Raw genomic sequence first — 15,098 nt, 5'->3', positions numbered from 1 at the left:
GAACCTCGATTATCCAAACAAAATAGTGCCTGCCAATTTCAGTAGGATAATTGATTATTCACATAATCAATTTTACCTTAAACAAGGGAAGCCATAGTGATCTAACGCTATGCTCTACCGGAGAATTTGTTCAAATCTATAATTTTAATGAGTCTGCTATTTAAGCAACCTGATCTTTGTATTCTGCAAGTTACAAGTTAAACTGAGAAGGACTTACCATCGCATAAATACTGTGTATGAAATCCCAACATTAAACAAGGTCCTGAACAGCTTCTACGATCACAAGTTTCCGGGAGCTCAGAGCCACAGTAGGAAGACAGAAGCACTGTCTCGCACATGCGTTTATGTTCTCAGCCATTTTTTCGTGAATCACCTGGTAAAGTGACAGGGATACCCTATACTGGAAAGCTCTTACTTTTGCAAAGGGCTGTGTAACTAACCCTTACCTTAAAAAAAATCCAGTCACTGATACTTGAGCTGCTTGTCTTTCTTTGTTTTTGCCAGCATTTTCACATGTTCTTCAGTACAGGTAAATCAAATACACTTACCTCTTTGATGTAACGGATAGTCGATATTCAGATAATCGAGGTTCTTGTGTATGCTTAACCTACAAATTATTTTTATTTTTGTGAGTTTAGAGAGGTGTTAAAGGTTATAACTTTGGAAGTCTTGAATTGCATATTGACATCGTACGTTTTGTCATTATGCTCAAGCACTATTTAACACATTCTGAAATCTGATTTTGTTTGTGCAATTATTTTAAATGAGGTATCATTATTTATATAGTTGCTACCATAAAATATTCTAAATCATCTATTAATTAATGCAAGGTAGTTACTGCTTGCACATGTCAATGACACAGCACATCATGTGGAGCTGTAAAATTAGTAAGTCTGTAGGATTTTTAACTTTTTTGAAGAGTATCTATTTCAAGCTGTTTGAGGTAATGTACAACCAGGGAGCCTAATTTTGGATTCAGCTAGTATTAGTTTTTGAATTGTGCCACTTTATTTGAAAATTCATTGAATTGTTATACAATATTGCTATGTTTTAATTTTCTTCTCAGTTGCGTTTTTAAGTTTGTTAGAGACAAAAAAAAACCTCATGCTGGAATCCACTTCCAGGCATCCAAGATGTCCACCTATTTTGAACGACGTGCTTTTCTCCCCTCTGTCATCCAGAAAGCCCTCCACCGGACCTCATCCATTCCTCGCTCCACTGTTCTTAAAAGCCCACCCCACCCCCAACGACAATAAGGACAGATTCCCCCTTGTCCTCACCTATCACGCCATCATCTCCGCATCTAATGCATCATTCTTAAACACCCGCCAACTCTAATCGGACCCCACCACCAAGAACATCTACCCCTCTCCACCCCTCTATTCCTTCCGCAAGGACCGTTCTCTCTGCCAATCCTTGGTTCACGCCACCATCCCCACCAATCCACTGAAGCCACTGATACCTTCCCCTGCAACTGTAAAAGATGCAAAAGCTACTGGACCACCCCAACCACCACCAATCCTCTGACCATTCCTTCCAGCTACCAATCTGGATTCATTCCTCCCATTGACCAACCAGGTTGTACCCTCCACCTGTGCTCACCTATCCCTACCACACCACTGCCCCCTTTCACCAAACGCTTCCCCCCCCCCCCGCCCCCAAAGTCTTTATCTGCAGCTCCCCTTACAACCACCCCCATTCCTGAAGAAGGGTTACACTGGAAGCATTGATGTCTCCACCTCCTGATGCTACCTGACTTGCTATGTTCTTCCAGCCTCCTGCCTATCTATCTTGGTGTGTACGTAACTACCACTAAGTACCATCTTGAGCTCAGATTTCATCTTATACATTGTCTTTTACCTTTGTATGGTAGCATTCTTCTTTAATTGCGCTGAACATTGAGGAAAATACCCAGCAGTTAAGTGTCAAATAGAAAATCTTAAGAAAATGTTGAAAGTGTATAATGTATGCCCATAAGATGATTCAACACAGTTAGGCTGAAGCTAGAGAATTGCATCCAGTTCTGGTCGCCACACTTTAGGATGGATGCATTAAAACAATGTAGTGGATATTTATCAGAAGAATTTGGAGCTATTTTATAAGAAACTTTGGGGGTATGTTGACTGGATGGTCAGTAAGTATGTATTTAATATAATAATGTTTATGGCTATTTAGAAATAGAACAGTTTCAAAATAGATTTTCAGACCAAACAGGATTGGCATCCTGGTTTCTGGTCTGTATTGTGTGCCCCAGACCACAACGTGTATTGTCAGACTATAAATTTTGTGGGAGTTGAAAGTTTTTTTGAAAAATGTTTGCACATTTTGGGTCAAATTTAAAAATTTAGTTCAGCAGGATTAGATTTGTAACGTTGAACAATTTCCAGGATCGGGATACTAAATTTTCTGTAACTAATGCATAAGTTGGTTTCAAATCTACTGCTATCTAATTTTGCACGCAGTTGATTTTTGAGAATATTGAACCTTTTTGATACTTGATCATAAAAATCTCAAAACCATTTAAGGGAACAATTAAGACCAGTTTGTTTATTAAATATAGTTCAATCTTATTTGCACTTGCAAACCAATGAGATCATATGATTTTAATGTGCTTTTTAAGAAAACTACTGATGTAAAGCAGATATAAAAAGGCTTGTATGTGCTTCCAGTGCAAATTATTACTAATGCCTTGAAATGTTTATCATACAAAGGAATCTTGTTGAGGACTTGAATTAGAAAACCTCTTAGGATCAAGTTGAAAGGCAGGTATCCTGAACTAAATCGAAGTGTTTAACTTGACAATGGACCAATGTAATTCCATTCTGTATAATTCAGAATAGAAAACTTTGTCATAGATTTATATGGTTTCCATATGCTGAATGCTGTGAAAAGCAACAAAGATGGATGGCCCAATCCATTTAGTATACATTTCTCCAGAGAGACGTTTGTTTTGATTGTGTGAGCCACCTAAAATGCAACAGATATTTTTAAATGTCTGCCATCATGGGTGCAATTGAAATCAGTACAAATCAGTGAATGAAAGGGACAAGCATTCAAATAGAATTAAAGTTTTCTGGTTAAAAGAGTACTTTTTTTTCTGAAGTAGGTTGCATTTGTCTGATCAAAACATCGTCAAAGTTACCATAAAAGAATCAAGATCCATGTACCATTAGATATTTCAGTTTATCATGAATCACATAATTCATGACGTTTAATTACCTGTTCTAAACAATTTCAAAATCACATTTGACTCATTTTCAGAACCAAAGTATCATACTAAACTTGAAATGTTAATGTTGTTCCTCTTTCTACAGATTCTGCCACCGCTGAATTTCTCTAGCATTTTGTTTGTTTTAAATTTCCAACATCATTTAATTTATTAAAATTACATTAGTTGCTATAGAGTTTTAAGCATTTGTTTGAAATCCCCTTAAAAAAAGATTAAGTGAATGTCAGTCTGTGTTTTATTTCTCTTAGGATCTTTTTGACCCACAGACTGCTCTGTTGAGATATGTTTTAGAACAACCTTACTCCAGGGATATGGTCTGCAACATGCTAGGTCTGAACAAGCAGGTATTGTATCTCCATGTATTTTATTATGGACCTAACTTCTAAATATTAGTCTGCGCTGTTCTTTTTCTCTTTTCTGTTGCTGTGGCTAAATAAGCAAATGAGTGTTCATCAAAAATAGCCAGAACATAAGTTAGCGTTAGTCTTTCTTATGATGGATTTTACTTTTGAGCTACTTGAAATAGATGGGGAAGAAGTTTTGAAGCCTTCTAGTTTATATTGCCTTGTGGATGGGAATGGTAAAATGTTTAAATGCAGCATCTTGTGGAAAACTACAGTAGAATTAATGTAAAAAAATACATGATTTGAATTTTATTTAAATTGCTTTAGCTATTAGGCCAGCCTCAAATATTAGAACTTGTACGTTTTGGTTTTTGTGGGGCTTGACCTTTCTGGGGCAACCTGAGGCTGGCCTCATAGTCACTGTTATGTCTTTCTTTTTTTCTTCCTTTATTTTTGTTCTGTCCTGTCTTGTCCTGCCCATCCTACAATGCTCTAGACCTTGAACATTGCTCAGGTATGTTTACAATCTTACTGTTGTATTGTGACTAACGAGATGCTGACTGCTTGGTAGCAACTGATGCCATTTAGAGAATAAAAGTAGATCTGCATGCTGGTATACGTAGAGAATGCAGTGGTGTCTGTCGCTGTCTGCTACAGAATGTGTGATTGTTGCAATTCTTGCACCTAAGATTTTTATAGTCATCATGGAGAAGTTGTTTAGTAAATGTTCTGTTGTTGACCTGTGAAAAGTAGTTACACTGCCAATATAATGTGGAATCAACAGATGTTTTCAAAGTAGCTGTAATTTTGTTAGGGTTCATAAGGCATGCTTTCAAAGAAAGTGCAATTTATTTATTTTTTCAGTTTCATCATCATAAATGGAAAGCATGCTAATTTTATATGTAGGTAGTAATAGAATGTAGGTTCTGAAGAAATATTAAACAAAATCATCTTCTAATTTGTTGACCAGAGCACTTGTGGTTATGTTTCTTGTTGGCCAAAGTTGAGACATTGAAAATACAAAACAAAACATGAGTTTTTGGACATGTAGATTTGGGAGAAGAGGGCAAATCGTTGCAGTGCTTGGCATCTTTTTTTTACGCTACATGCAAATTAGGTGCTTTCTGAAATACCTCATTGCAGTGTGTTTAGGTTAGCATTTCATGCTTTGTCAAGTTTCTTTTGCATAAGTAGTCAATTTTGTGTCTTTAATGTTCATTTCTGTAATAAGTGTCTACTTTACAGCACAAACAGCGCTGTCCAGTTTTGGAAGATCAGCTTGTGGATTTAGTGGTTTATGCTATGGAACGCTCTGAAACAGAAGAAAAGTTTGATGATGGAGGCACCAGTCAGTTATTGTGGCAACACCTCTCGAGTCAGCTCATTTTCTTTGTCTTATTTCAATTTGCTAGTTTTCCACACATGGTGTTATCACTTCATCAGAAGGTATGTTTGGGATACAGAAATGCCAAGTTATATATATATATATATGTATAATTTCAGATTGCTTTATTACTCAGATTTTGCTCAATAATCATATAAGTTGAATTTATGCAGCATTTTGCACCTTTCAATTTGTACATTAGCAGGCTGCAAATCCACATGGAGAATATATAACCGTGACAGATTCTTAACCTTGTTAAGAAGTGCAGCAAAATTTTAACTCTTTATTTTGAATCAGTAAAGAAATAGTAATTTACATACCTTCAAGACTATGCATGGATGCTAATGGCAGAAAATAGCATTTAAATATGGCATTTGGAACTATCATGACTTTGCAAGATAAGAATAGAAGAGATCCTAATAAAGAGGAAAAAAAGAACAAAGAAAATTACAGCACAGGAACAGGCCCTTCGGCCTTCCAAGCCTGTGCCAATCCAGATCCTCTATCTAAACCTGTCACCTATTTTCCAAAGATTTGTATCCTTTTGCTGCCTGCCCATTCATGTATCTGTCTAGGTGCATCTTAAATGACACTATCATTCCCACCTCTCCCAACTCCGCTGGCAATTCATTCCAGGCTCCCACCACCCTCTGTGAAAAGAACTTCACAAGCATATCTCCCCGAAATCTTTCCGCTCTCACTTTGAACTCGTGGCCCCATGTAATTAAGTTCTGCACTCTGGGGGAAAAAGCTTCTTGCTATTCACCCTGTGGGTATATACCTCTCATGATTTTGTAGACCTCAGTCAGGTCCCCCCTCAACCTCCATCTTTCTAATGAAAATAATCCTAATCCTATTTGACCTGTCTTCATCGCTAGCGCCCTCCATACCAGGCAACATCCTGGCGAACCTCCTCTGCACCCTCTCTAAAGCATCCACATCCTTTTGGTAACATGGCAACCAGAACTGTATGCAGTATTCCAAATGCGGCCGAAGCAAACTCCTATATAACAGTCACATGACCTGCCAACTCAATACCCTGTCCAATGAAGGAAAGCATGTCATATGCTGCCTTGACCACTTTACTGACCTGCGTTGCCATCTTCGGGGAACAATGGACCTGAATACCAGATCTCTCTCTGTCAGTTTTCCCCAGGACTTTTCCATTTACTATATTGTTCGCTCTTGAATTGGATCTTCCAAAATGCATCACCTCGCATTTGCCTGGATTGATCTCCATCTGTCCATCTGCCCATCACTCCAATCTATCTATATTCTGCTGTATTCTGACCGTCCCCTTCGCTATCTGCTACTCCACCAATCTTAGTGTCATCTGCAAACTTGCTAATCAGGCAACCAATACCTTTCTCCAAATCATTTATACAAATCATAAACAACTGTGGTCCTAGCACAGATCCCTGTGAAACACAACTGGTCACAGGCCTGCATTTTAAGAAACTCCCTTCCACTACTACTCTGTCTCCTGTTGCCCAGCCAGTTCTCTATCCATCTAGCTAGAACACCCTGGACCCCATGCGACTTCACCTTCTCCATCAGTCCATCAGCCTACCATGGGCAACCTTATCAAATGCCTTACTAAAGTCCATGTATATGACATCTGCAGCCCTTCCTCCATCAATCAACTTTGTCATCACCTCAAAGAATTTTATTGGGTTTGTAAGACATTAACTTCGCTACACGAAACCATGCTGCCCATTACTGATAAGTCAATTTCCTTCCAAATGTAAATAGATGCTATCCCTCAGTATCTTCTCCAGCAGCTTCCCTCCCACTGACGTCAGACTCACCGATTTATAATTACCTGGAGTACCCTGCTACTCTTAAACAAGGGGACAGCATTAGCAATTCTCCTGTCCTCCAGGACCTCATCTGTGTTCAAGGATGCTGCAAAGATATCTCTTAAGGCCACAGCTATTTCCTCTCTCACTTCCCTCAGTATCCTGCGGTAGATCCATCCAGACCTGGGGACTTGTCTACCTTAATGCCTTTTGGAATACCCAATACATCCTCCCTCCTTATGTCGACTTGACCTAGAGAAATCAAGCATCTATCCCTAACCTCAACATACATCATGTCCCTCTCTTTTGAATACCGATACAAAGTACTCGTTAAGAATCTCTCACGTTTTCTCTGACTCCACGCGTAACTTTCCTCCTTTGTCCTTGAGTGGGCCAACCCTTTCTCTAGTTACCCTTTTGGTCCTTATGTATGAAAAAAAAGCTTTAGGATTTTTCTAACCTTGTTTGCTAAAGGTATCTCATGACCCCTTTTAGCCCTCTTAATTCCTCGTTTCAGATTGGTGCTACATTCCCAGTATTCTTCCAAAGCTTTGTCTGTCTTCAGTAGCTTAGACCTTATGTACACATCCTTTTTGTCTTAGCTAGTCTCTCAATTTCACCTGTCATCCCTAACCTTGCCATTTCAATCCCTCATGTTCACAGGAACATACTTGTCCTGTACTCCAATCAACCTCTCTTTAAAAGCCTTCCACCTATCAAATGTGGATTTACATTCAAATAGCTGCTCCCAATCTACATTCCCCAGCTCCTGCCGAATTTTGGTATAGTTGGCCTTCCCCCAATTTAGCACTCTTCCTTTAGGACCACTCTCATTTTTGTCCATGAGTATTCTAAAACTTATGGAATACAGAGCAATTTCAGGTCAAGATAGATGAAGAAATCTCAGGGACTCTATTATATGCAGTGCTAGGTACCTAAGAAATAATAAGTAAAGTAATCCCCTACTGAAACATCAACCACCTGGTTGGGCTCATTTCCCAACACCAGGACCAGTAAGGCCCTTCCCGAGTTGTACTATTTATGTACTGTTTAGATTAGACTTACAGATTAGATTAGACTTAGTGTGGATACAGGCCCTTCGGCCCAACAAGTCCACACCGACCCGCCGAAGCGCAACCCCTACATTTACCCCTTACCTAACACTACGGGCAATTTAGCATGGCCAATTCACCTGACCCGCACATCTTTGTGACTGTGGGAGGAAACCGGAGCACCCGGAGGAAACCCACGCAGACACGGGGAGAACGTGCAAACTCCACACAGTCAGTCGCCTGAGTCGGGAATTGAACACGGGTCTACAGGCGCTGTGAAGCAGTTGTGCTAACCACTGTGCCACCGTGCCGCCCGTTCTAGAAATCCCTCCTGGATGTTCCTTACAAATTCTGCTCCACCTAGACCTCTAATACTAAGTGAATCCCAGTCAATGTTGGGAAAATTAAAACTTCCTATCACCACCACCCTGTTGCTCCTACATCCTTCCATGATCTGTTTACATATTTGCACTCTATCTCACACTCACTGTTGGGAGGCCTGTAGACCAGCCTCAACATTGTTACCGCACCCTTCCTATTTGAGCTCTGCCCATATTGCCTCACTTCCATAGTGCTCTCCTTCCGCATAGCTGTGGTATCCTCTGACCAGTAATGCTACTCCTCCACCCCTTTTACCTCCCTCTCAATCCCGCCAGAAGCATCGAAAACCTGGAATGTTTAGCTGCCACTCATATCCTTCCCTCAACCAAATCTCAGTAATAGCAATAACATCATGCTCCCAGCCCTAAGTTCATCCGCCTTACCTACTACACTTCTTGCATTAAAACAAATGCACCTCAGACCACCAGTCCCTTTGTATTCATCATCTGCTCCCTCCCTCCTCTTCCCCTTAGTCACGCTGACTTCATTATCTCGTTCCTTACAGGCTTTAGTTACTGCTTCCTTACTGTCCTCTCATCTCATTGGTTCCCAATCCCTTGCCACATTAGTTTAAACTCTTCCCAACAGCGTTAGCAAAAGCGCCCCCAAAGACATTGGTTCCAATCTGGCCCAGGTGGAGACTGTCCAATTCGTAATAGTCTCACCTCCCCCAGAATTGGTCCCAATGTCCCAAAAATCTGTACCCCTCCCTCCTGTACCATCTCTCAAGCCATGCATCCTGCTTATTCTATCATTCCTACTCTGATTAGCGCATGGTACTGGTAGCAATCCTGAGATTACTACCTCTGAGGTCCTACTTTTTAACTTGGCTCCTAACTCCCTAAATTCTGCATGTAGGACCTCATCCTGATTTTCGACCTGGATCATTTGTGCCTATGTGGACCACGACAACTGACTGTTCACCCTCCCCCTTGAGAATGTTCTGCAGTCGATCCGGAGATACCCTGATTCGTGCGCCAGGGAAGCAACATGCCATTCGGGAGTCTTGTTTGCGACCACGGAATAGCCTATCTACTCCCCTTACAACTGAATCCCCTAAGACTATAGCCCTTCCGCTCTTTTTTTCCTGCTGTTCTGAATAGCAGAACCATCCATGGTGCCATGAACCTGACTACTGCTGCCTTCCCCTGGTGAGCCACCTCCCCCAACAGTATCCAAAACGGTATACCTGTTTTGGAGGGAGATGATCACAGGACTTACCTGCACTGCCTTCCTGCTAGTTCTGCAGATACAGAGCAATTTCAGGTCAAGATAGATGAAGAAATCTCAGGGACTCTATTATATGCAGTGCTGGATACCTAAGAAATAATAAGGAATGTAATTGTATTGAGCATATGTCATGGATCGTTGAAAAGTAAAAAGAAATTTAAGAGATTTGAGAGTATGTTTGGGATAGCAACTTTAATTCTGGGAAGATGTTTTAGGCCAGAATAAAAATGGCATTTGTAGTCAAAAAGAAGAATGTTTCTTAGGATGTATCCAGAATCTGTTTTAAATCAGTAGGCCTGATTTTTATCTCTAAGTGAATGTATAATGAGTGAATTTAAATTTTGCTCAGTATGTTGAATATCCAACAAGAACATAGGCAATATTTGATTTGGATCTGAGTATTAAAGCCTGAAGGGTAAGTGACTTTATAGTTAATGTTTGGAAACTTGTGACTTAAACGTGTTAGATTTGCTTTAGAGATTTTTTAAAATAAATGTTGGACTGAAAACCAATGAATTCACTTTTTCACATAATAACAGTTGAGAATGGTGGTTCAAAAAATGAGTAATGCACAAGACGATTGCATCATGTTTGATTTATAGGATGAAATATTGTAACTGGAGACAGAGGTATTGAGAATGCAACTGAATTTTACAAAAAAAATGGAAGTTTCTATAGACCTAAATATGGTCAAGTAGTGCAAGTGAAACAAATGAGAAATATGGAAATTATTGATGGGAAATGACAGACAACATTAAGGTTAAAAAAAAACAGTGGGATGATTTTTATGAGCACAAGTGAGAGTAATCAAGCAAGGTCTGGTCTGCTTAGAGATTGAAAGCATTTAGTATTTCAGAAATGGTCACTGACCGTGTTCTCAAATATTTTGATCCACCTTTATAAGGCAATAGAAAAGTGAGATTGTCAAAGCAGGGTATAGGAGAGCATATTTGAGCTAAGTGTTGAAATGGTTATATAATTTGAAACATTAAACTAAGATTACAAAAGTCACTCTGATTAATGTTTGGAAACTGGAATTGTGACAAAGTTAGAATTTTGCAAAAGCAATATCTGTTCCGTAAAGGGTAAATAAGTCAGAAAATCATAGGCAAATGACTGATTTACTTGTCAGTGAACTTTTGAGTCAAAAGAATATAGTACAAGTAAATGCCTGAGTCAAACAGAGGCATTCATTTTGGATTTATAAAAGACAAGACTTGTTTAAGTAACTTTTCTTGAAAACAGATTGCAGTATGAGGAGCATGTAACTTTGGACAGTACAGTATACTGCGCTTCTTGAACATTCTCTTTATGCAATCTTGCTTTTACGAATGATCTGCAATAGTACCTGTTTTCACAAATCCGAAGAGAATTTTCACTTTTGCAAAAAATGGCGATATTTTATCCCATATAAATCACGCACCTTTGCTTTACACAATTTCCAGCTTATGAAACGTTTCCTGAGAGCGCTCTACTTTTGACTATTGGGGGCTACCTGTACTGGGCATCACTTATAGGCGTTGGGAAAATTGATGCATTGTATGTGATATTTGAGGGGATAGGCTTTCCTGCATGGATAGGTAAATTCTTTAACAATGGGGCGAGCTTATATCTCAGGTACAGCTAGATCTAGCATTAGATTGAAAAAGGGGAGAGAAAATTCAAAAAGGTTTAATATATGACTTACTGAGTACAAAAAAGGATATGATGTTTTAATGATTAGGTCACAGTTTTCAAATGTTGAATCCGGTTCTGGCATCCCAGTATTAAACATTGACATGATACAGTACAAATTCTCTAGCACTTATGTAAATGGCAGCCCTTGTGATCTTTTAACTTCTTTGTGACTCACTCTCCTCTTGGAATCATTGTTCACATTCTGTCAAGAAGGGTAGCTCGAACTTTCTTTTTCAGCATGAATCCCTGAATTCGTCCTTGGGTATAGAAACACAGAAAGCTAGCATGTGGACACAGCAAATAATCTAGAATGCTAATGGAATGTTGGCCATTATTTCAAGGAAATTGGAGTATTCGAATAAGGGAGTCTGACTGCAACTGTACAAGGTGCTGGTGAAACCACATCTGGAGTACTGTAAGCAGTTTTCGTCCCCTCAGAGTCAGAGATGTAGAGCATGGAAGCAGACCCTTCGGTCCAATTTGTCCATGTTGACCAGATATCCTAATCTACTCTAGTCCCATTTACCAGCATTTGGCCTATACCCCTCTAAGCCCTTGCTATTTATTTACCGATCCAGATGCCTTTTAAATATTGTAATTGTACCAGCCTTCACCATTTCCTCTGACAGCTCATTCCATATATGCACCACCTTCTGCGTGGAAAAGTTTCCCTTTACGTCTCTTTTAAATTTTTCCGCTCTCACTCTAAACCTCTGTCCTCTACTTCTGGACACCCCACCCCAGGGAAAACTCCTTGCCTATTTATCCTATCCATGTCCCTCATGATTTTATAAGCTTTTATAAGGTCATCCTCTGCCTCCGAAGCTCCAGGGAAAACAACACCAGCCGACTCAGCCTCTCCCTATAGCTCAAATCTTCTAACTCTGGCAGCATCCCCATTTAAGGAGAGAGATTATTTCGTTGGAGGCATTTTAGAGGAGGTTCACTTGGATGATCTCGAATATGAAGAGATTGTCTTATGAACAAAGATTAAACAGATTGGGACTGTACTCACTGGAGTTAAGAATGAGAGATGATCTGATTGAAATATACAAAGTTTTTAGGGGCTCGACAAGATAAAAGCTGAAAGGATGTTCCCCTCATGGGAATGTCTAGGACCATAAGACATAGTCTCAGAATAAAGGGGTACCAATTTAAGACTGAGATGAGGAATTTCTTCTGTCAGAGCACCATGAGTCTTTGGAATTCCTTGCCACACAAAGCTGTGGGAGACAGGGTCTTTATGTGTATAGGCGGCTGAAATAGATGGCTTATTGATCATTTGGGATTTCAAGGATTATGGAGAAGGGGCAGGAAGTGTATGTGAGGACATCAAATCAGCCATGATTCTCTTGAATGACCGAGCAGGCTTGAGGGGCCAAATGGCCTACTTCTGTTCGTATTTCAACGGTCTTACTTGAACTCTCATCTCCACTCTCTTCATCCTCATTTCACACATTTATTATTGTTCTGTAATTTCTCTTCCTTTTTCTTAAAAAAAACCCTTCTTTCCAGCTCCGAATTATTTCTTGTCTGTAATGCTAAGCAATCCTTTTACAACTTTGTTATCTTTATCTTACAGCTGGCAGGCCGAGGTCTGATAAAAGGGCGAGACCATCTGATGTGGGTTTTGTTGCAGTTCATCTCTGGGAGTATCCAGAAGAATGCATTAGCTGATTTCCTCCCAGTAATGAAGCTGTTTGATCTGCTGTATCCAGAGAAAGAAGTAGGATATATGTATCAATTTCATCATTTTGCATTGAAATGCAAAAGGAAGAGCATTTGTAGAGTCTAATATGCTTATTTTTTCTTTGTTTCCAGTGCATTCCTGTACCTGACATAAGCAAACCACAGTCTACTCATGCATTTGCCATGACTTGTATCTGGATTCATCTCAATAGGAAGGCACAAAATGATAACTCTAAACTACAGATACCCATCCCTCATTCTCTCAAGCTCCACCATGAGTAAGCTTTTTAAATGTAAAGGTCCAGTAGTTGGTACGTCTGTGAGCAGCTTAAGGTCACATCAGTTTTTAAATTTAATTTAATTTGTGCATGACAATTACAGGTGATGTAAGTTTTTCCAAATGATGTAGTGGACAAATGCAGTTCTCACGTGATGCTGTTTGAATACCATCAAAAGGAATAGAAATAAAATTAGTGAAATTCTTGAGATTGTTAAATGTATAGCACTACCATTGTGACACTAATTTGAGTCAGTATTTACTGTGGAAAAGGATATGGAAGATTTAGACTGTAGGGAAATAGATGGTGACATCTTGCAGAGTGTCCAGATTACAGAGGAGGAAGTGCTGGATGTCTTGAAATGAGTAAAGGTGGATAAATCCCCAGGACCTGATCAGGTGTACTCGAGAACTCTGTGGGAAGCTAGAGAAATGATTGTTGGGCCTCTTGCTGAGATATTTGTATTATTGCTAGTCACAGGTGAGGTGCCGGAAGACTGGAGGTTGGCTAACGTGGTGCCACTGTTTAAGAAGGGTGGTAAGGACAAGCCAAGGAACTATAGACCATTGAGCCTGACCTCAGTGGTGGGCAAGTTGTTGGAGGGAATCCTGAGAGACAGGATGTACATGTATTTGGAAATGCAAGGACTGATTCTGGATAGTCAACATGGCTTTGTGCATGGGAAATCATGCCTCACAAACTTGATTGAGGTTTTTGAAGAAGTAACAAAGAGGATTGATGAGGGCAGAGCAGTAGATATGATCTATATGGACTTCAGTAAGGCATTAGACAAGGTTCCCCATGGGAAACTCGTGAGCAAGGTTAGATCTCGTGGAATACAGGGAGAACTAGCCATTTGGATACAGAACTGGCTCAAAGGTAGAAGACAGAGGGTGGTGGTGGAGGGATTTTTTTCAGACTGGAGGCCTGTGACCAGTGGATTGCCACAAGGATCGGTGCTGGGTCCTCTACTTTTTGTCATTTACATAAATGTTTTGGATGTGAGCATAAGAGATACAGTTAGTAAGTTTGCAGATGACACCAAAATTGGAAGTGTAGTGGACAGCGAAGAGAGTTAACTCCGATTACAACAGGATCTTGATCAGATGGGCCATGGGCTGAGAAGTGACAGATGGAGTTTAATTCAGATAAATGCGAGGTGCTGCATTTTGGGAAAACAAATCTTAGCAGGACTTATAAACTTAATGGTAAGGTCCTACGGAGTGTTGCTGAACAAAGAGACCTTGGAGTACAGATTCATAGCTCCTTGAAAGTGGAGTCACAGGTAGATAGGATAGTGAAGAAGGAATTTGGTATGTTTTCCTTTATTGGTCAGAGTATTGAGTACAGGAGTTGGGAGGTCATGTTGCGGCTGTACAGGACATTGGTTAGGCCAATGTTGGAATATTTTGTGCAATTCTGGTCTCCTTCCTGTTGGAAAGATGTTGTGAAACTTGAATGGATTCAGAAAAGATGTACAAGGATGTTGCCAGGGTTGGAAGATTTGAGCTATAGGGAGAGTCTGAACAGTCAGGGGCTGTTTTCCCTGGAGCATTGGAGGGTAAGGGATGACCTTATAGAAGTTTACAAAATTGAGGGGCATGGATAGGATAAATAGGAAAAGTTTTTTCCTTGGAGTTGGGGAGTCCAGAACTAGAGGGCCTAGGTTTAGGGTGAGAGGGTAGAGATATAAAAGAGACCTAAGGGCCAACTTTTTCACATAGAGGGTGATACGGGTATGGAATGAGCTGCCAGAGGAAGTAGTGGAGGCTTGTACAATTATAACATTTAAGAGACATTTCAATGGGTATATGAATAGGAAGGACTTGGAGGGATATGGGCCGGCTGCTGGCAGATGGTACTAGATTGGGTTGGGATATCTGGTTGGTGTGGATGGGTTGGACCGAAGGGTCTGTTTCCATGCTGTATATCTCTATGACTCTAGAACTGAAAAGAAAATTGTTTTTAAAAGTTAAAAATGTGTAAACACAAAACATTAACATCTAAAGAAGTAAACCTCTTGTTTCATCACCAT

The 15,098-nt window shown here is 40.0% G+C and overlaps 1 protein-coding gene across 3 annotated transcripts in view; it reads left to right on the top strand.

Annotated features, from left to right (window-relative positions):
- med23 (mediator complex subunit 23) overlaps nucleotides 1-15,098 on the top strand; it is a 120,243-nt gene that overhangs the window by 22,528 nt on the left and 82,617 nt on the right. For 2 of the 3 annotated variants that reach the window (XM_060851267.1, XM_060851259.1), the window contains exons 10-14: nucleotides 3,478-3,573; nucleotides 4,070-4,087; nucleotides 4,819-5,019; nucleotides 12,679-12,822; nucleotides 12,918-13,063. In XM_060851267.1, coding sequence (XP_060707250.1) covers nucleotides 3,478-3,573; nucleotides 4,070-4,087; nucleotides 4,819-5,019; nucleotides 12,679-12,822; nucleotides 12,918-13,063 — 605 coding nt within the window. The remainder of the gene's footprint in view (nucleotides 1-3,477; nucleotides 3,574-4,069; nucleotides 4,088-4,818; nucleotides 5,020-12,678; nucleotides 12,823-12,917; nucleotides 13,064-15,098) is intronic. The other variant, XM_060851272.1, reaches the window with a different exon arrangement.

Source organism: Hemiscyllium ocellatum, chromosome 3 (genome assembly GCF_020745735.1).
Source record: "Hemiscyllium ocellatum isolate sHemOce1 chromosome 3, sHemOce1.pat.X.cur, whole genome shotgun sequence".
Classification (NCBI taxonomy): domain Eukaryota; kingdom Metazoa; phylum Chordata; class Chondrichthyes; order Orectolobiformes; family Hemiscylliidae; genus Hemiscyllium; species Hemiscyllium ocellatum.
This window is presented reverse-complemented; position numbering and strand designations above follow the sequence as displayed.